Genomic DNA, 23,079 nt, shown 5'->3' with positions numbered 1-23,079 from the left:
TGTGGTTAAGAGCACGGACTCTAGAGTTGGGCTGCCCAGGTTCGAATCCCAGCTACCCTATCTGTTACCTGAGTGACCTTGGGAAGTAAATTCACATCACAGTGCCTCAGCTTCCTTATCTATAAAATGGGGGAAATAAAAGAAAGTACCTTTAGGTATTGCTGTGAAGATAAAACGATTAAATATATGTAGGGCACTTAGAAGAGTGTCTACATAAAGTAAGCACCACTGAAGGGTTATCTATTATTAATAAATCATGGTTCTGTCTTCAGTACAAAAATTACATTTATATTTCATTGTATTCTAGAAGTCATGTATTTCAGATTTCAAAAGTTGTTTTATGTGTAAGGGTGGAAGGGTAGATCTTGCATGGCTAGATAAAATGACTATCACAATTATTTTCAGAATTTGGCAGTAGTTACATTCTGCTGTGTTCCTTTTTAAGTTAACCACCTAATAGTCCTTTTCTCTTTATCTCTCTCCCCTTTCTCTCTTTCTCTCTCCCTTCCTCTCTCCCTCCTCTCCTCCCCTTCTATCTCTTTCCCTCACCCTCTCTTCTAACTGGCTCTAGTGTACTATGATAATATAATATGTGATCCTTGAAGTAAGGAACTTATAGTTTAGATGAGAAAGCATACACACAAAATACTAAATGAAACTGTGTCACATACTAGCAATACATACACACAGACACATCTTTCAGAATTTTTCCATCACCCGATATATTATGTGTACAGACGTCTGTGGGAAAAGAGCAGGCAGGAATTAGTACAATCCACGTGGGGATCCACTGGGAGAGCATTAAACAACTGGGAGGGGGACATGAGGCTAAGGAAAGTGCAGCAAAATCAGAATTTTGACATAAAATCTATTTGGCAAGCAAAAGGAAACTACTTAAAACAAGGAAACAAAGGATAGCTTAGATGTGGATGTATTATGCGAAAGGAACTGCAGGAGGGTTAAAACTGGAAACAGCTCAATTATGATTCAATGAAAAAAAGGGCAATAGAAGTAGTAATATATTAGATGAGGTGAAAGGAAGGGATGACACAAAGATTTCAAATAAAGCAGACATTCTTGACTGCCTTCCAAAATCCATTTCCTGTTCCTCCCTCCTAAAAGAACTCCAACATTCCTGGGTATCTACTCTTCCTTGATACAGATGATGTGCCTTAGGGGAAATCTAACCCCACATTTAGCTTCTGGATGCGTAAGACTGGCTTAAGGATAACTTCATTACCCTTGCCGGGGACTGGTTCAGAAACAAGCAGGTGACCTACTCCTGAACCTCTGAGGCCAGTGAGATCAGAAATATGTTGAAAATGTTGGGGAAAGGTTCCAGGGGGTCTTCCAGAAGCAACTTTTGCTATTTCCCGCTGGATGTGATCAAAGTAGCAAGCGCCTTGACTGCTCCTGGCAGGCAGTCTGTGGGTATGAGGGGCAAGTCCCTCAGTATGCAGCCACCATGGACAGGAGGCTGAGAGCTGGAGAGAAAGCAGCTAGCGGATGACTCCACTGACCCCGCTGCACCAGTCAGTCCTGAAGAGGTGCAGGTATTTAAGCCAGTGGATCTCCGTCCTGTTTAGTCTCAGGTAGCAGTTCTGTTATTTGCATCTGAGGGTATGCTAAATAATACTACGTTTCTGAACGTTGGCAAGAAGAGAACATCGTGTTGGCTACAGAAACATGGAAACTGGAATGGGAATTTATTTACAAAGTTGACAACTTCAGTTTGGGGCATTTTAAGGTCAAGTAGATAAGCTTTCTTAGACTTGTATCCTGGTAAAATCAGAGCATATCGAAGAACTAGTGTTCTTATTCTCCAGCTAAGAAAAATGTCTTGTTTATCTTGCAGAACTAGGGTCAAAAGCAGAAAACTGAGAAGCGTTCTGATGGAATCTATCCTTGACCCAGAGTCAGAGGTGGCTTTCCATACTGCTCCCTGGTGCCTGTATTTAATTCCATCAGTTCTGAATCCTTATCTGTCATTATCACGGAAACTGGCTGCTCCATTCTTCGGTGTTGATATCCTTGTCAAGTCCTCATGTGACAGACAATCAACACCTCTCTTTATTTCCTGGAAATCTTGATTTTTCTGGCTTTTCATTTACTTCATTACTAAACTCCTCCAACAACAAAACAGTTCCTTGACTATTAATCTGAGAATGTGACCCATAACTATTTCTTCATTCTGGCTTCTGAACAGCTGATCTTGTTGCTACAATATCCCAATAAATTGGGCACACAAAGATTTTAAAGAAGTTTCAATTTCATACCACATTTCTGAACATAATAAAAATTACTCATTTAAAAATATAATTACGTGCTTGTGAATCTAATGAAAACACACAAAAATAGTTTGTATCTACTGTTTTGGTCTAATTGAAACATTTTAACAATTATTTTAAAATACATAAAATGCCCAATTATATTATTAATGTATATACCAAGTTTTAACACTCTCATAAATAAGGCGGGAAAATGTTTAAATTAATTTTTTTTAATGGAGGTACTGGGCACTTGAACCCAGGACCCTGTGCGTGCTAAGCATGTGCTGTATCACTGAGCTCTACTATTTAGAATATTTTAAGTAAAAGATATTTACAAAGATATTAGAATTAATATTTTATGAGAGAATCATTCATAATAAATAAATTTAAATTAAAATAATGTCATTAAAACATTCAACTATTTTTTATCATATTAAAGAACAGTAGCTATCTCTTTTAAGGGTAGGCAGATTTTTACTTTGATAATAAGTTCTTCCTAAAATATCCACTTAGCATCTACAAATCCCAAACACCCAATTTATCCCTCCTTACTTCCTTTCCTCCTGTAACCATAAGTTTGTTTTCTATGTCTGTAGATACTAACTGCTATATATAAAATAGATAAACAACAAGGTCCTTCTGTATAGCACAGGGAACTATATTCAATATCTTATAATGGGTTATAATGAAAAAGAATCTGAAAAGGAATATATATATATTTATATATTCATACATACATATATATATACATATGCACTACCCAATCACTATGCCCTACACCAGAAACGGACACAACATTGTAAGCTGGCTCTACTTCAATTAAGTAAAAAATAAATAAAATACCCAGTTAATGTCATAGTCTGAGATGTATTTTACCTGATGTTCCAGTTTCATGATTTTTTTCTTCAGGTTTGCCATTTGACTTGAAAGCTCTTTGCTCATCCACCTCATCATCCCCCCACCATGATGGCTGCCCATATAATGGAGTGCCGCGGGGCATAGCAGAAGTATCTGGAAAGAGGTGGGAAAAAAAATCTGTCTAAAGCATATGAAACAGAAAAAAAAATACGCTTCTGCAGAATGCTGGAATTGCCTGGTTGATTTGTCAAATGAAAAACAGTACATCTGACCCCTGAACAATGCAGGGTGAGGGGCCTCAACCCTCCCTGCAGTTGAAAGTCCAAGGATAACTTATGGCCAGCCTTCTATAACCACAGTTCCTCCATGTCTGCAGTTCCGCATTCACAGATTCAACTAACCATGGATCGTGGAGTATTATAGTGTTTACTACTGAAAAAAATTCTCATTTAAGTGGACCTGCATGGTTCAAGCCTGTGTTGTTTAAGGGTCAACTTAATAATCTAGATAGCTGAAAAGTACTGAAAAGTTGAATAACTTAGTACCTGTGTTAGGACCTCATTCAAAATTGGACATGATAAAATAAATGAAATTCTGCACTGGCAAGTAACTAAGTAATGTAAACTGCCCTAGCCCAACAGCTTTTTGTTAAAGTGTAATCAATTCTTTGGTATATAGAAATGGCACATTAAGTCTAAAAATGAATGACAAAGCTAAAGTAAATTTTGGTGTAAGTGACCATTTAAAAAATTTTTGATAGCCTAAGGACACTGCACAGTAACCAAATTTAAACTAGTTTTTAACTTGACTAATAAACTTATATTTGAGCAATTTGGTAATGTCTAGCAGTTTTAAAAATTGCTTTGTATGAATGAGATTATTCATGTAAAACATTTTTTTACATTTCCTGGAACATAATAAACGTGATAATAATTATGATCAGGTAGCCATAATTAGAAATTTCATTTTCATTCATTTCAGTCATTATAACCCAGAAGAAAAAGCAGACAAACATGAAATAATAAAAATACTGTAAGGCAAACTGTATTTATTTTCCTCAAATATTTAAACATATTAAACATACCTACATACAACTGCCACAAAAGTATGTGTTTTATAATACTTGCTAATAAAGCACTGCTGCATTAAAACCCACTCTGAAACTGTCATTATTATCATTACTGTTTTTATAAGGACGTGGCTAAGTTTTTTAGATCAAAGCATGCAATTTCTTCATAATCAAGCATAAACATGGTATTTTCAAAGAGGTTAACTTACCCATGGCTTTTTCCTCTGATTTTAGTGCTTCTGCAGCTTTGTGCTGCACTTCTGTTGCAGTATCTGCTACCTTTGAATCTATGCTTTTGGCACATGCAGATTTTGATAATTCTGATTCTGAAGATTTTTGGGATAATTGAAGCTGAATGGTAAACTTCTCATGCTATAAAACATTTTAAAATGGAAGTGAAACACCCATGAGTGAAATCAACCCTAGAAAATGGTAGGTTTACAAAAGAAATAAGTAAAGACTCTTTACCTTGAGAGCTTCTTCAGGGACCCTCATTTCTCCTCGTACTACAGTGAAAAGATTTGTATGTAAACGGGGCTAAGGAAGAATATAATTTCAAAATTCTGATCATCAAGTTTAAAATGATCAAAGGTAACAGAGAAACTGACCTATTTTCAACAGGTAATTATAGCAGAATTACTATATTTTTCCCCTTGAGTTAAACGTTAAAATATGCTCACAAATATAAAAATTTTCATTTTTAAATCCTAGATAAAATCTTAAAATCTAGCAAGTAATTCTAAACTTAGGTAATCACGGACTTCAAATGTAAAAAGAAGTATGTGATCAGTGATTACTCAACAGTAAACCCTGAAGGAATTTGATGACTCAGACTTCACGAGCATTGATAAAATAAAGTTCATCTTGAAAGTGCAAAAGAAATGCTGTAATTAGGGTCTTTACAGGGACCACATCCCCCTTCCCCCCATGAACTGTGATCAGGGTCATATTACATTATCAAACAACTAATTCTATACAGATTAGAACCAAGTGCTAGATATAATGAATGCTTTCATTATTATGCCCAAAAGAACAATGCCTCTGTTTATTAAAAAGATCTTTCACTAAACAGTAGGGGTCACATTTTCCACCCTTACTTAACCCCATAATGAAAGGACTTTTATAACCACATACTAAATTCTAGTCCTCTTTACCAATTTAGAGTACCTATGACTTCAAGGGTAGAAAGCTGTAATTACTAGAACCACTTGGGGGGAAATTAGACTTCACATATGTAACAAGCAATAAACTTGTTAAGGAGTATTTAACCCGTATTTCTAACTCATTAAAATAATAAAACCTCAGAAATTTTTTAGAATTGTAAAGTACCTTGGGGAATACTGTATTAAATTCCATTAACCTGCCTTCCTGTTCTACAGGTGAGGAACTTGAGGACTAGAGGGGCAGAACCCAAGGTAACAATCTAGTTAACTGAATACCAGTCCAGAGCTTTACACTTTACACTGCTTCCTGTAACTGTGAAAATAAATTCAAATTGACCTTTTTTGTTATGTACACATGCTCATACACATTTTCTGGTATATATGAAATATATACCTTCGTATATATGAAACCTTGGTACATACGAGACCGTGGCATATATATAGATTTAATAACTATATTTAATAAAAAATTAAAATATAATAACTTTGTTTTACCCCCAAGAAACTCATTAGTAGCTGGAGAAGATTCACAGTATTCCTACATGTTCAACAGAAAACACAGCAGCTTAAAAATACTGAAAAGCCATTTCTATTTTACCAACGGGAAACAAATGATTTTAGCCTGCTATGAGTGTTTTCTGATGCTTCAAGTTTCTCCGGGGAGTGCTTGAAGGCTATTCCCCAAGGCCAGTCTGGGGGTATCCTCTTGAGATTCAGACTTGTATAAGAGTAGGGAAAACTTACAAGAGGGCATAACTCAGGTTCAGACACTTTACCTTATTAAAAAACTCTGTGAGTCCAAAGAACTCAAGAATGCTCTTGTTTATGACATGAATTTGCCTGAGAACTCAGGCATGGCTATGAGATTTTGAGACTGCCCTGATCTCAGCTTTTATTTCCAAAGCCACTATCTTCCCGGGTAACTGTTTTTAATTTGCTAGTTCAGAAAAATAACAATCTAAAATACAATTACTTACGATGTCAGTAAGTTACAAAAGTAACCCTGCGCCCAGCAAGTCTATCAGAGCCATTTTTCCAACAGCATTTGCTCATTTTGTGTTTCTATCACATTTTGGTAATTCATACCATTTTAAGCATTTTCATTATTTTAGTATTTGTTACAGTGATCTGTGACCAGTTATCTTTGATGTCAGTATTGTAATTGTTTTGGGGCGCCATGAACCTCACTCATATGAGACGGTGAACTTCACGGACAGACGTGCATGTTCTGACTGCTCCAGCTGGCAGTTCCCCATCTCTCTGCTCCCTCTCCTCAGGCCTCCATATTCCCTAAGACACGACAATACTGAAATTCGGCCAATTAAAAACCCTACGACAGCCTATAAATATTCAAGTGAAAGGAAAAGTCACATGTCTTTCTCTTTAAACCAAAAGCTAGAAACGACTAAGCTTAGTGAGGAAGGCATGTCAAAAGCCAAGACAGGCTCAGAGCTAGGACTCTTCCGCCAAACAGTTAGCCAAGCTGTGAATGCAAAGGAAAAGCTCTTGAGGGAAATGAAAAGTGTTACTCCAGTGAACACACAGATGATAAGAGAGCAAAATAGCCTTACTGCTGATACAGATTAAGTTCGAGTGGTCTAGACAGAAGGTCAAACCAGCCACAACATTCCCTTAGGCCAAGACCTAATCCAGAGCCAGGCCCTAACTCTCTTCAATGAAGATTGAGAGAGGTGAGGAAGCTGAGGAAGAAAAGTCTGTTAACGAGCAGAGGTTTCCCAAGGCTTAGGGAAAGAGTCCGTCTCAACAACACCAAAGTGCAAAGTGAAGCAGCAAGTGCTGATGTAGAAGCTACAGCAAGTTCTCCAGAAGCTCTAGCTCAGACCATTAACGAAAGTAGTGACACTAAACAATAGATTTTCAATGTAGGTGAAAACACCCTATGTTGGAAGAGGGTACCAACTACGACTTTCATAGCCAGAGAGGAGAAGTCAATGCCTCGGCTTCAAAGCTTCAAAGGGCAGGCTGACTCTCTTGTTGGGGGTTAATGCAGCTGGTGACTTTAAGTTGAAGCCAGTGTTCACTTACATTCTGAAAATCCTAAGGCCCTTAAGAATTATGCTAAGTCTACTCTGCCTGTGCTCTATAAAAGGAACAATAAAGCCTGGATGACAGCATATCTGCTTACAACATGGTTTACTGAATATTTTAAGCCCACTGATGAGACCTACTGCTCATCAAAAGATTTCTTTCAAGCTATTACTGCTCACTGACAAAGCACCTGGTTACCCAAGAGCTCTGATGGAGATGTACAAGATTAATGTTCTCATGCCTGCTCACAGAATCCATCCTACATCCCATGGATCAAGAAGTCACTTCAACTTTAATGTCTTTTTATTGAAGAAATACATTTCATAAGGCTACAGCTACCATAAATAGTGATTCCTATGATAGATCTGGGGAAAAATATACTGGAGAACTTCTGGAAAAGACTCACCCTTCTAGATGCCATTAAGAAAATTCATGATTATTGGAGGAAGTCAAAATATCAACATTAACATGAGTTTGGAATGCATAAACTCAGCTGATAAAGCAACCGCAAAGTATGAGGATGGACTCCAATTTTGAAAGAAGTTCTACTGTGGGTAAAATGCTGTGAAATAGCATTGAATGCTACAGAAATACTGTTCATGAAAGGAAGAATCAATTGATGAGACAAGCTTCACTGTTGTCTTATTTTAAGAAATTGCCACAACCAACCCAACCTTCAGCAACCACCATCCTGATCAATCAGCAGCCGTCAACATGGAGGCAACACCCTTCACCAGCAAAAAGATTACAATTCATTGAAGGCTCAGATGATGGTCAACATTTTTTACCAATAAAGTAGTTTTCAATTAAGGTATACACATTTTTCAAGACAATGCTATTGCACATTTAACAGACTATAATATTGTTTGAACGTAACTCTAATATATGCACCGGGAAACCAAAAAATTCATGTGACTTGTTTTTTGCAATGTTGCAGTGGTCTGAACCGAACCCACAATCTCTCTGAAGTACGCCTGTACTTAGGGGAAAATGCATAGCAACAAATGCCTATATCAGAAAAGAAATGTCTCAAATGAATAATCGCAGTTTCTTCACCTAGAAAAAATTAATAAAGACAGCAGAAATCAAATAGAAAACCATAACAGAAAGATTCAATTAAACCAAAAGCTTGGTTTTTTGAGACGAATCTTTCCATTTTCTCCACTAAATTTGCTCTCCCCACAGAATTTGCTGTCGGTTAATGGTGACTCCATTTTCTGTTTAATCCACTGCAAAGTCTTGGATTCATCCTTGACTGTTCTCACTTACTCTACATCCAATCTGATCAGGAATATTACTGGCCCCACCTTCAAAATATGCATGGAGCCCTACCACTTCTCATCCCCTCTGCCTCTGTCCCCCTGGCCCACACCTCCGTTACTGCTCACCTGGAACCACTGACAGCCTCTTAACTGGCTTCCCGCTTTTCACCCCTGCTCACTTCCACCTTAGTCTTTAAACAACAGTAACCAGAGGACCGTTTTAAACATGTAAGTCATTATCATGTCACTCCTCTGAACAAACCCTCTAATGGCTCCCCATTTTACCTAAAATAGAAGCCAAAATTCTTCTAGTGGCCTCTAAGTGGCTGATACATTCTGCCCCCCAACGCCTCCTACGGTTCACTGGCTCCAGTCACACTGACTTTTAATGCTCTTCCTCAAGCATGTCATACATGCTCCTGGTTTCACTCTTTTGCACTTAACTCATCTATCTGCCTGAAGAGCAGTTTCTCCAGATTTATCCACACGGCCAGCTCTTTCATCTTCTCCACAACTTTGCTCCAAAGCTGGCCTCTCAGTGAGGACTTTGTGAATAGCCTTTTAACAATTGTTACCTTCTCAGTCCCCACCACTAGCCCTCTGTATCCCATTCACACTTTTTCTCCAAAGAACTTATCACCCTCTACTATTCTTTTTATGTATGCTGCCAGCTCCCTCCAACCCCACTAAAACGTAAGGCCACAGAGACCGAGGTATCCTCAGTACTGTGAGTCTACGCCTGGCACACAGGAGACATTTAATAAGTAACTGTAAAATGAGTGAACTTAGGCTTCCATATCTGCTACATTTCTGGCCACCGGGAGAAGTATTAGCTCTTTTTGAAGTTTATCTTGATTACTGCAGCACTTTATTATACCTCCTAAGTTTGCAGTCATTTTTTAAAATTTGGATATTTCAGGACTTGCTTTTCCAAATCACTTAATTTCTCTAGTTAGAAAAAATACTTTTGGCAGATAAATTCTGCTTCTTAGTCAGAAATTTTCTGACTTAGTCAGAAATGGTAAAATGTTCTTTCTATTATTTTGGCAGTTTAATTAAATAGAGTAGTTTTCAACTCTAAGGTGTAACAACCTATAGACTAGCTAATTATGAAGCTTAATTTTAATATGAATAAAGCACAATAATTACTTCAGTCTGGTATCAGAACAAGTGAATAGAGAAAATTTGTTTTTAAAATTTCATCCTATATAATAAAATTTCTGCCACTGTAACAGCCCAATGTTCATTTATACAGTGCTCAAAAATCATAAGCAATATGAAATGCTATTTTTAAATAATAAAATCAAGTGAGCCTAAACTGAAGATTTCGACAGTAGTCCTGGCTCAACACTGGCTTACAACTCTGAAAAAATCCCCTTGGAACAAAACTGTTCGTCCCACCAGTTTTCGACAGACACATGGTGAGCTCATGTACAGGGAAACATTAGTTCACTGTTAAGAAATCATTATACAATCTGCAAAAGCATGATAAGTTGTTTCTCAATAGTTTCTTCTTGATTTAAAATTCAAAGTAAATTTTACAGAGTTTCATTGAAATTCTCTACTGTTTTCTCATGTTTTGAAACAGTTGATATCAAATGGATTAAGGAGCTACTTAAATTCAAAATATACTTCTATTTATTTTTTGAAGAAACTTATGCTGGTGGACAATGACCCATGGATCAAGGTTTTAGTGCTAATTCTCAATAATTTTATGTGATAACATGCTTTAAAAAGGATTTAAAATACACAACTCAAAAGCATTAATGTTTAATGGTTTCATTTTTCACATGCTGCTTTGGCTCTGTAAGTATAAGGGTTATATGAGGTGCTACAAAATGATTTTTTTTCATAAATTTTAAGTTAAATCTAAAATAAAAACTAGTCATGCTCTAACAACCATTTTAAAGTGTTAGTACATTTACCTTATCTAAGTATCAACTCTACTTAGCTGAGACTACACTTCCTCTGCTAGACTGACAATACATTTGATACATTCCTTAATATCAAAGTCCAGTTAAATATATTAAATGAAAAAAAAAACCCTAAAAAAAATCCAGTATGTGTAATACCTATATTTTAAATATAAACAAGCTTTTTCTATAAAGCTTTTTGCCTTGTATGAATAGAATTGTTTTTATTCTTCTGTCATGTCCCTTTTCTTCACTAGTGATTCTTTACTAATAGAATATCATCATGTCTTTATTCAGTTCTTAGAATCCTATTTTTAAGCAGAAGAATTTTAAATACACACTAAATGCATAATATACTTAATCAAGGTGTGTGGGTCTCAGAAGACACAGGATACTGAAAAATTTAAATAGGCAACAGTGATGGAATGCATAAAATGGAGTAAAAGTGAGGACAGAAGGAAAGGTAGGGTTAAATTTTTTAGATTCCTCTGGGAGGTAGATATGTGCCATTATCATTTAACCAAAAAAAAAAAAAAAAAAAAAAAAACCCTGGACTGGGCTACTATTAAACACTCTCTTGTCCTCTCCTCAGTTACATTCTTTGACACCCAAACTGCATATCTAATAGCACCACAGGGAGACATCTATCTAAACTACAAACTAGAGAGAGGAGAACAAAAGAATCCATCAACTTTTCCAGGATTATTTTTAGGAACAGGCTTACTAACCAAAAAAATATATATATATTATTTTTAAACATGTATTTTAAGTATGGAAGGGCAGAGACTCCTAGCATGCCTATATTATGACCCAAGAAATGTTAATTTACACCAGAGTAAAGATTTTTGAATAAATTTAATAAATGTACAAAATCATGTAAGGATATCATATCCAAATCTCAGCTTATCTTCAAGTTTCAAGGTGATGTAAGTCTGTTCTGGAATCCTTACATCATTCACAAAAGTCTACAAGAGAAAAAAAGTTGTTAAGTTATATACAAAAGTACTATTGTATTTCAGACAAGCAAATACTCAAATCTGATGATACTTTAAAGTATACATCATATGGTGACTAACACTAATTTGTGTATTATGATAAATGTGCTTTGCATCCTATAGGCTAATAAATGATTTCATACTAAGCCCTTTATTACTGTTACTAGTAACATACAAAGAACCAGGCTGCAGTTCCGCTAAGTCCATGCTGCCAAGACAAATTTAGGTACCTAAAAATGATGCCAAAGGAAAGCTCTTATCCAAAGCTAGAAATTATAAAGGGTAAAATATTTAGCTCTCAATATATCATCAAGGTTTTACTGGATTCAATTTTTGCTTTTTTGGACAACTGTAATTGTGAAGATTGAGATTTCATTATTTTTATTCTTAGAAGTTCTCCAAAGAACAAAAAGAAAATTTACTTAAAAAATTAAATTAAACCCATTCTATTTTAAAATTGTCATATGAGTCCTTTGGACTGTTTTATGAATTTCAAGTACATTATACATTTTAGGACCTCTATATGAATCTATGATACATATAAGATACATCATTTTTCCTGTATCTTGAAGCATTCTGTTTCATCATCATCATCCCATAATTATTTCATCTTATCAATTATTTTTTAACTATGCTGAAAATGACCAAAATAGTAACAGAAGAATAGAATTACCTAGAACATCTTTATCCAACAGAAGCATATTGCAAGCCATAAATGGAAGCTATACATATACTATTAAATTTTCTAGCAGGCACAAAAGGGAAATGAAAGAGGTGAAGTTAATTTTAATAATAGACTTTTAATTTAACCCATAAAACCAAAACAGTACTATTTCAACAAATAACCAACATAAAAATTAACAAGACATTTTGCATTCTTTTTTTTTTTGTACTTTTTTTTTTAAGACCAGTCACATTTTAAGTGCTCAAAAGCCACATGTGGCTAGAGGTTGGTGCAGCAAACAGCACAGAGCTAGAAGGATGATGTAATCGGGAAATAAATCATCACTATTGCATCAACCTTCAGATTTCTTACTACATTACCACCCAAAATTGCACCATCTTTCCAAAAAGATATAAAAGACATATGGAGACACTATCTTCTCCCCTCCCCACCTTTTTAAAGCTATCAAAGAGCACAAATGAGAATTCAGAATTTTTCATTTAACATCAAGGCAGGTATCTATACAAAGGTAACTAGGAGGAAAGAAATAATGTAGAAATAAAACTATTGAATCGATCTTGTAACTGCTGTACATTTTACAATTAAGGAAGAAAGAAGACAACTTTCCTCTTTTAAAAATTTTAAGCTTTCAAAAGTCTTAAAAATAATGCATCTTGACAATGCAAGAGCAAGAAAAACTAGAAATAATGGTAAGCGAGAACCAGCTAGAGATGCACTTGAAAACTGGAATCAACATGTATAAAATGAATATATATCCTGGAGAATGCATGACAACTGATGAACAGTTAGTGGCATTCAAAGAACAATACCCATTTTATTATGTATCTTTCCAAATCAGGAAAACATGGAATAAAAATTTGAGTTTGTCATGTCTAATTTTTAATTAAAATTTCAGGTTGCTTTCTCATTATCCTTTAATTCTTACTTGTGTCAACTATTTGTAGAAAGACTTAAAAGTATCCATTGGACATAGATGGTATGTACTGATGACTATTTTTCCTGGCATACTGGAAGTTAAAGACCTAGAATTCGCTAGATTCATAAAGCATTGAATAATGTTATACTTAATTGCCTGGAATGCAGACATCATATAAATACCCAGTAAGTTTTTTATTTTGATAAGGTGAAATTTTAAAAATTACTTTACGTGTTCCTTTTGAATTTTGTTTTTCCCATCTTTTATTTTATTGGATTTGAGATGGCCATGATACCTTACTTGGGAAGTCTCCCTCCATAATGAGGAAATTTAGAAGGGTCCTGAATGTCATACAGTAACATACATAAGGGGATTGTGCTATCATGTTTAAATTCACAAATACGTATGTATAGCTGACACTTTGTAATATGTCACAGAATATCAAAATCTACCAAAAACAAAACAAAACAAAATTAGAAGTTGCGTCTTATTCTAGATACAAGGAGAGAGTGGAATACTGCTAAAACTCAAGACCACACATTAGTATGATTTATGAGTAATCCTAAAAAACAAACTTCCAACATGCTTCACAGAAAAGGCTGAAATGTTAATACAAATAAAATTCAAAGGCTTCAGGCATTTATAAACTCTAATTTCAGGTTCCTTTCCAAAATGAATGTTTTAGCGTTTCAAAACTTGTATCTTGAGTTTACCAAAATATTCTCTATTAATTACAAAACAAAATCTGAGGAAAAGGATGGAAAAGAAAAGAATAAAAGAAAAGATGAATTAAGTGATATTTAGTATGCAGAAGACAATTAGGTACACAAGTATGAAAGATGCCATAGTTCTAAACCAATTTTATTTAAAACTGTCTCAACCCCCAAAATCATACTTACTCAAAAGAACTAAGCTGACACATATGAGATCCACTTAAAGCTTACTGCTCAACTCTTTTAAATATTAAACACCTATTGTTTTTAACATATGTACTAAGTACATTCAGAGATTAAGAAATATATAATTGTAATATGCTGGAATTTATGACAGAAATAAACCCTAAAGTCTAAAAAAGGCTTAAGAAATATAAGACACAAAGTTTCAGCTCACAAAAATGTAAGCGAAAACATCTGGGGGCAAAAAGTCTTCTGATAGTCTAAAATTACAAAAGAAGGAGAGAAAATTTTAAGGAGCAAGAGGAAAAAAATCATTTTAATAAATCAATTATGAAGCATTTTAATAAATTACATATGGAAAGAAAAATAGGTTTTGTCTCTTGTGTCAACATCATTTGATCACACCTCTACCTGGCAGGCAAGGCAGATGAGGAAAATGAGGGACAGAGTGAAGTCACAAGCAAGATCTCAGAGTTCAGAAGCAGAATTACTGGGATTCAAATTCAGGTCTCTGAACTGTAAATCCCATGTTTTCTCCATATCAAGAAAGCTTGGGTACCCAAACCAAGCCAAGCCAGCTCCCCAAACTCCTCCATCTAAACCACTAACCTCAGGAGAAGCAAACTGAACCAAATACATATTTAATTTATATACAAATAAATTACATAATGACAGTATAAAATCATATAACCACCATATTAATTCGTTAACATTAATGCTCTAGGAAATTTGAATGGAGTATCCAGCAGCACAGCCACCTCAGTCATGCTGCCAGTGACAAAAGTCTCCTCTTCTCCTAACCAGCCCTTTTATACCTTCCCCACCCTATGCCACACTGGTCTGATGTTACAGGAACGCTGGTGTGAAAGGGACATGGCAGGGGCTGGACCACGGTGCTGAGGTGGAATGGGGTGGGAGTGGTATGGCAGAGGCCATGGTGGCTCTCAGAGGTGTAGGTGCCCCAGTGGATGGAGGAGGCAGGAAGAACTGAAGGCAAACAAGGGCTCTCAGAGAGAGAGAAGCTTCAAGGGGCTTGCGGGGAAACAGCACATTGTAACATCAGCTGTAGAACCAGTTCCAGCTTCCCCAAGCAGAACAGCCTCATTTCTGGTAATAATAACATCAAGTGCAGATCTAGGTTAACTTGGGAGTATATTTTAGGGTAGGATGAAAGGGAGTAAAAGTGGAAGTGGTCACAGGTGGGTACAGTTCAGGTAGTGAGTGTTATCTAAAAAAATTCAATTCAATATATATATATATTCAATAAATATATATTCAATGAATAGATATACATTCATTGAAAAGTATGTAGGCTATAGGATGCTAAGCTTGTTTTAACTACTTTTCTTATGATAATTAACAATAGTAACTAACACTTACTGGGTCCTTATTATGTACAGTTATAGGCATTTGAAATTATTAACTTACAGCTTTACAACAACCTGAGAGGAGTACCATTTTACTGTTTCTATTAAAAAAAAACTGAGGAACTGAAAAATTAACTAACTTGTCTGGGATTACATTACTAGTAAGAATTCAAGCTGGAATCATAACCACTACATTTTTTTTTTTAAATTGAGATATAGTCAGATTACAGTGTGTCAATTTCTGGCATATAGGATACTGTGTCAATCATACACATTTATACATATATTCGTTTTCATATTCTTTTTCATTATAGGTTACTACAAGATACTGAATACAGTTCCCTGTGCTATACAGAAGAAATTTGTTTATCTATTTTATATATAGCAGTTAGTATTTGCAAATCTTGAACTCCCAATTTATCCCTTCCCACCTCCTGTCCCCCCACTAACCATAAGTTTGTTTACTATGCCCGTGAGTCTGTTTCTGTTTTGTAGATGAGTTCATTTCTGTCTTCTTCTTCCTCTTTTTTTTTTTTTTTTTTTTTTAAGATTCCACATATGAGTGATATCATATGGTATTTTTCTTTCTCTTTCTGGCTTACTTCACTTAGAATGATGATTTCCAGGTCCATCCATGTTGTTACAAATGGCATTATTTTATTCTTTTTTTTTTTTTTTACAGCTGAGTAGTATTCCATTGTAGAAATATACCACAGCTTCTTGATCCAGTCATCTGTTGATGGACATTTACATTGTTTTCATGTCTTGGCTACTGTATTTAGTGCTGCTATGAACACTGGGGTGTGTATATCTTTTTGAATTAGAGTTCCCTCCAGATATATGCCCAGGAGTGGGACTGCTGGGTAAGTCTATTTGTACTTTTCTGTAGAATCTCCATACTGTTTTCCATAATGGCTTCACCAAACATAGCCACTACATTGTGTCCCTATCTGAAATTACTACTTTTAACCTGATGCTCAACTTTTAGAATTATATGAATATTAAGAATATATAGGCTGTAAATAATAGTCAACAAGTTCTCTTATGAATAAAATGCATGATAGCTGGTAGTTCACAGACTTTAGCTACCAAAGTCCATTCTGGCATATTTCCTAGGCTGTCCATTTGGGTAATAGTACATTTATCATTTGTGTAATGTTCTGAAGTTCTGAAATAAGCACATACTCACATGTACAATTACATTTAATCCTCATAACAATACTACAAAGCAGGAGTTACTGCTTCACTATTTTAAAGCTGAAGCCAGGTAACTAAATTCTTCATTGAGTCTTCACATTCATAAACTTCAACTCATTACATTTTTGTATGACTTTGGCAACTAATATGAATATATAAGAGGAAACTGAATTTCAGAGATTAAGTAATTTATCCAAGGTTATAATGTTAGTAAATTACAGATAGATTCAAATCTAGGTCTAGATTTCAAATTCAAAATGCAGATGTTGCTCTCTGTGAGTTACTGGATTTCAGACAATTATTGAGTACAATCAAATTATGAGAAAGGTCAGCCTAGAGAAAGTTAGAAATTAATATTTCACTGTATTTTTAAATAACCAACATCAGTAATTTTTATATTTGATCACAATCTTTTAAAAAACTAAAACACTGTGATATAATTTTCACTTATTATTTTTCAAGATACAATCCAGAGAAGCCTAAGAACAGCACTGTGGTCAAGATGAAAACTTCTAGGCTTAAAAACAGAATATAACATTATTAAAATATTCCACATATAGGAGTGGATTAAAAACTTTATAAAGTCCTTCATACAGAAAATTAATTCAATTCCATTCAAAAAGCTTTGTTGGGTTCACACACTGTGGAGAGCCTTGTGCTTGGCACTGCAGTGCATTTACAGAAGCAAAGGGCACTTGAAGTGTTCAGAGGCACATAATCTAAGCACAGTGACAGATATACACAAGCAGATTTAATACAAGGCTGATAAAAGTACTGAAAATAGAGATTAAAACAGAAGTTCATAGGTCTAAACAAGGAAGACAGTAACTGTTAAGTAGGACCTGCGAATCAAAATTGCTTACTTCCATGCCTCTTGTTAAAACAGTTTCCACCTCATCTGCCTAGTTCTTTCTACTTTAATCCATTCAACATGTTAACAACATGAGCAAGTTGACACTCTTAAATACCTTTTCTTTGCTCCCTTTAGGACTATGTGGAAGTTGGATTTACTTTTAAAAATAAGTACAACTCTTATAAACAACAAGGCAGATGGAAGGACTACTAGGCTGCAGAAAATGTAACAAATTATTTGGAGAAGGAGACAGGATAGTAGGAAAACTACTGTTTTGGGGGTTTGGCAAGGGAAAACGTGACGGAGCATGAATCTGGCAAAGTGGGTGATGCCAATGTGAGGTATTTCAGTTCAAACCCAAGAAATTAAGACTTAATTCTTTGTGCTGTAAGAAACAAAAAGATGTGAATAAAACTATCAGAAAAACGCCTACAAAAAAAGTATCTCAATGAGTAAGCATAAAAGTCCTTTAGGGAACCCTCCTACACTGCCAGTGAGAATGTAGATTGGTGCAGCCACTGTGGAGGACAGTATGGAGGTTCCTTTAAAAACTGGAAGTAGACTTATGATGTGATCCAGCGATCCCACTCCTGGGCATATATCGCGAGAAAAATAAAATTCAAAAAGACACATGCACCCCAATGTTCACAGCAGCACTATTTACAATAGCCAAGACATGGAAACAACCCAAATGTCCATCAACAGATAACTGGATAAAGAAGATGTAGTACATATATACAGTGGAACACTACTCAGCCATAAAAAAGAATAAAATGCCATTTGCAGCAATATGGATGGACCTGAAGACTGTCATTCAAAGTGAAGTAGGCCGGAAAGAGAAAAAAAAATGCCATATGACATCATTTATATGAAAAAATCTAAAAAAATAATAACATTAATAATAAGGACACAAATGAACTAATTATTATTTTGATTTCTTGAATATGTGTAAGCACATTTGACTGTCCTTTATGATTGGGTTACCACATTCTGTTGATTCTTATTTTGTAGTTGGTTTTATTCCTTTGATAATTGTATAAGTTTAAAAAATCTAAAGATTTAATCTGTTCTTAGAAACAATAATTAGTACATATATGAAAACTAAAAAAAGTGCAGTATACTGTTCGTATTTATTTACATGCAATATAATGTGTATGTGCAGTCGAACTATAATAATTCTACATTAATAAAACTGGGAAAAGAAAAAGTCCTTTAGTAACAGACCAATTCAGAACAAGAAAAAAAAGTTTCACCTTATTTGCCAAATTTCTGCATAGGTTTTTCCATACAATGTTTAAAGTATATTTTGAAAAGCAATAGCAGTTAAAAGAGTTGAGATACATTTAGTTTCTGTTAAATTTGTTCTAAGAATTTCAACAGCACAGATATGAACAAAATTGTATTTGCTATGTTAGCAAAGCCATAAGAAAATTGAGAAGAAATAAGAAATTATTCAATACTTCAGCATTCTTTTATTCTGCAGCTTCTTATAGTCTGTCAGTGTAGAAAGATCAAATGAGAATCAGGAAAAAATTCATTACAGTAACACAAAAATATCTTCAATATAGGAATCCAAAGAAGCAATGATTAACACTAGTGTTAAGACCACATATCACATTTGTTAAGGTAAATGGATGTGTTTCACTCTTTTTTTACTCAAGTACAGAATTTCCTCCAATCATCTGGCACAAAACAACATTTGCATTTTTATTTTCTTAAGTTAACACACACTTCTCTGTCTCCCAAAAGTGCTTTTTTGTATTCTTACTGTCATGACTTTTGACTGTTTTCTCGCATGTAAATTCAAGCCATTCAGTGAGGGCAAGCTTTCACCTTATCTCCTTAAAAAAGGTTTGTTTTTTTTTAAACCATAAGATAATAACAACCAACCACTATCTGAATTCCTGTAAGTACTTATGGCATATATCATTTCTTGGGAACGTGAGCTAAGTTCATATTCTATTGTATGGTCCTCAAAGTGCTATTATACCTACCAAACATTTAAAAGTGAATGCAGGGGATGGGTGTAGTTCAGTGGTAAAGCAAATGCTTAGCATGGATGAGGTCCTGGGTTCAACCCTAGTATCTCCATTAAAAATAATAACAATAAAATAAACAAATGAAAAAAATAAAAGTAAATGCAAACTAAAGAAAAAGAAATATAACACAAACAGGAAATGTAATCTGATTTGTTTTCTTACAATATTAAAAAAAATTCAAAAAAGGCAAAAAGCAAACTCTTAACTTACCCCATTGAGGCTGCCTAAATCTTTCACCAAATGTTCATCAGTGGAGGCATCGTAGTTGATTACAGCATGTTGCTTATCCACACTACGGGACTGAAAGAAAAATTTTCAGTTAATACAAGAAAATTCTAGAATAATAAAACCAAAGATTTTTGGCCACATACTTCATATTAATAGTAGACAAACATAGGGAAATAGCTAAGAAAAAGTGGATTAAGTGAAATTTAAACTATTACTATTCAACAATAGACTTGTCATTACTTCCCCAAAAGGAAAGCGGCCAAAATTTTAAGATTCTTTTCTAGCAAAGCCACATGTTCTACTTTTAAGAGAATTGAAATCAGCTAACATTATTGAATGTATCAAATAATAATTTTTTCATAATTCAAAATTCTTACATGGAAATCATCTGAATTATAATGTTTTATATATAAGAAAAATTACCCTATAGAATTTTCATCTTTCAATATTAAAAACTGTAACATACATGGTTTAAGGAGGTCAAAGATTAAGAGAAAATGGATACAGTGTGATACATTCTTGAATAAAATTATCCTCACTTAAAACATGGGATCTAAACCTCAGAGGAGAGCTCTAAGAGAGAAAAGGAAAATCAGAAAAAGGAATTAAAACAGCAAACTGATTACACTCTCTCTCTCCAGAGCTTACTGAGTTATCTGCAGATAAAAGTAGTTCAAAGATGAACTACATGCTTCTGGAAATTTTTTTCACTTCAAAAGCCAGAATTTTATAACCAGCATAAACATTTCTATTACATCAAAAACAACAAAACACCCAGAAATAAACTTAATCAAGGAGGTTTACCTATACTCCAAAAACTGAAATGAGACACAAAAAAACAGAAAGATTCCTCGTGCTCCTGGATTGGAAGAACGAACCAAAATGGCCACACCATCCAAAGCAATCCACAAATCCAAAGCAAGCCCCGTCAAAATACCCATGACATTCCTCACAAAACTAAAACAAACAATCCCAAACCTTGTAAGAAACCACAAAAGACCCCGAAAAGCCAAAACAATCTTTTGTAGGTCTTTTCTTTTTCTTCTTTTTGTTCTCTTTTCTTATGGTTTGATGACTAGAAAAGGTCCTTTAACATTTGTTTAAAAAAAAAAAAAAGACTGATTTTGCTTTAAATGTTATAAAGGCATTGTTTCAATTATGATACCTGAATCAATTCAAAGATATTTCAGAATTCTTTCTTTCTTTCACTGTGGTAAAATATATACTACATAATATCTGTCATTTTAACCATTTTTAAGTGTACTATTCAGTGGCATTAAAATTTACAATGTTGTGCAACTAAATTCACAATGCTGTGCAACCATCAGCAATATCCATTTCCAAAATGTTTTCATCACCCTAAACAGAACCAAACAGAAACTGTAAAGCAGTAAGTCCCAACCCTCCTTCCCTCCTAACCCCTAGTCACCAGTAACCACTCATCTGCTTTGTGTCTCTATGAATTTGTCTATTTTAGATATTTCAAATAAGTGTAATCATACAATATCTTCATTTGTGTCTGGCTTATTTTATTTAGCATAATGTTTTCAAGGTTCATCTATATTGCAGCATGTATGAGAACTTCATTCGTTTTGATAGCTGAATAATAACCCATTATATGTACACACTGCATTTTGTTTATCCCTTCATCTGTTGTTGGACACTAGGGTTATTGTCACCTTTTGGCTACTGTGAACAGCACGGCAATGACACTGACATACAAGTATCTGAGTCCGAGCTTTCAACTACTTTGGGCATAGCCTACTAGTGGAATTGCTGGGTCATAAGGTAATTCTGTTTAGCTTTTGAGAAACCACTGAATTGTTTTCCACAGTGACTACACCATTTTACATTCCCACCAGCAAAGAACAAGAATTTCAGTTTCTCTACATTCTCACCAACACTTATTTTCCTTTAAAAAAAAAAAATCAGTGCCATCCCAGTAGATATGAAGTGCTATTTCATTGTGGTTCTGACTTGCATTTCTTAATGACAAATGATACTGAGTGTCTTTCATCTGCTTATTAGCCAATTTTATATCATGTTTGGAAAAATGTCTATCAAGTCTTTAGTCCATTTTTTAAGTGGGTTGTTTGTCTATTTGTTTTCGAGTGGTAAGAGTTCTTCATATACTCTGGATATCAAACACTTATACATATGATTTTGCAAACATTTTTCTCCCATTCTGTGAGTTGTCTTTTCACTCTCTTGATAGTGTCCTGAGATACACAAGCTTTTAACTTTGATGCAGTCCAACTTACTTTTTCTTCTGTTGGCTTGTGCTCTCAGTGTCATATCTAAGAATGCACTGTCAAATCCAAAGTCATGATGGTCTATCCCTATATTTTCTTCTAAGAGTTTTATGGCAATAGCTCTTATATTTAGGTCATTGATCCATTTTGAGTTAATTTTTGCATATGGTGTGAGGTAGGGGTCCAAATTCATTCTTTTGCATGTGGAAATCCAGTTGTCCCAGCTTCATCTGTTGGAAAGACCATTCTTTCCTCTACTTAACAGTCTTGGTACCTTTCTCAAATACCATATAGTGGATTTACCTTAATTGCACCAAAACTGTAAAATGAATTCTTTAATTTTAAAGTAAAAATGTATATAAAAATTGCAAATTTGACTTTTCTAGGGATAATGTAGGGTTTCCTAGCACTATTGATATTTTTGGTTAAATAATTCTTTGTTGCGTATGCTTGATGGGGGGATGGGAGCTATGAAGAAGTATGTTATACACTGTAGGATGTTTAGCAACCCCCTGGTCTCTTGACCTTTGCCGACTAAATGTCAGTAGCAACCACTTCCAACCCTTTACCATGCATAAATATCCTCTGGGGGGGGCGGGGGGGTGTCTCAACTGGGACCACCCCAGTTGAGAATCACTGGGCTACTAAACATTTCTATTTTATGTACTTGTTTACAGTTTTCAAACAAAAGCAAAGAGAATGGGGGCATGGGAATAAGACTTCATTCTAGATTGTCAGGACCTGTTTAAATAACTAAATCCTCAAAAACTTGGAGATCCATTTTTCTGCTAATCACCTTGTTCAAAGATGTCTTAAAAGTATCTTTTAAAAGTAACTCCTTTATACATAATTCAGTAAATACCAACAGTCTATATGCTCAAAGTACTGAAAGATATCATAATGAACACCTCTAAAAGAAGCAGAGAGGTTAATGTCAGTATCAATTAAGTATCCATGATTAAAATTCAGTTTTACTTTATGCTATGCTAATTTTACAAATTACTTACACGTCTTATTTTCAAAGTGTATAATGCGAAACTTCTTTCTTAAGAATAAAGCTTTCTCTG

At 34.7% G+C, this 23,079-nt stretch overlaps 1 protein-coding gene across 9 annotated transcripts in view; it reads right to left on the bottom strand.

Annotated features, from left to right (window-relative positions):
* The window catches only part of CEP170 (centrosomal protein 170), a 100,542-nt gene that overhangs the window by 57,098 nt on the left and 20,365 nt on the right, over positions 1-23,079 (bottom strand). For all 9 annotated transcript variants that reach the window (XM_074351747.1, XM_074351745.1, XM_074351751.1 and 6 more), the window contains exons 3-7: positions 19,743-19,832; positions 11,471-11,549; positions 4,666-4,724; positions 4,407-4,569; positions 3,147-3,281 (exon numbers count right to left, since the gene is read on the bottom strand). In XM_074351747.1, the coding sequence (XP_074207848.1) occupies positions 3,147-3,281; positions 4,407-4,569; positions 4,666-4,724; positions 11,471-11,549; positions 19,743-19,832 (526 nt within the window). The remainder of the gene's footprint in view (positions 1-3,146; positions 3,282-4,406; positions 4,570-4,665; positions 4,725-11,470; positions 11,550-19,742; positions 19,833-23,079) is intronic.

The sequence above is a fragment of the Camelus bactrianus genome, chromosome 23, assembly GCF_048773025.1.
Source record: "Camelus bactrianus isolate YW-2024 breed Bactrian camel chromosome 23, ASM4877302v1, whole genome shotgun sequence".
NCBI classification, from domain to species: domain Eukaryota; kingdom Metazoa; phylum Chordata; class Mammalia; order Artiodactyla; family Camelidae; genus Camelus; species Camelus bactrianus.
This window is presented reverse-complemented; position numbering and strand designations above follow the sequence as displayed.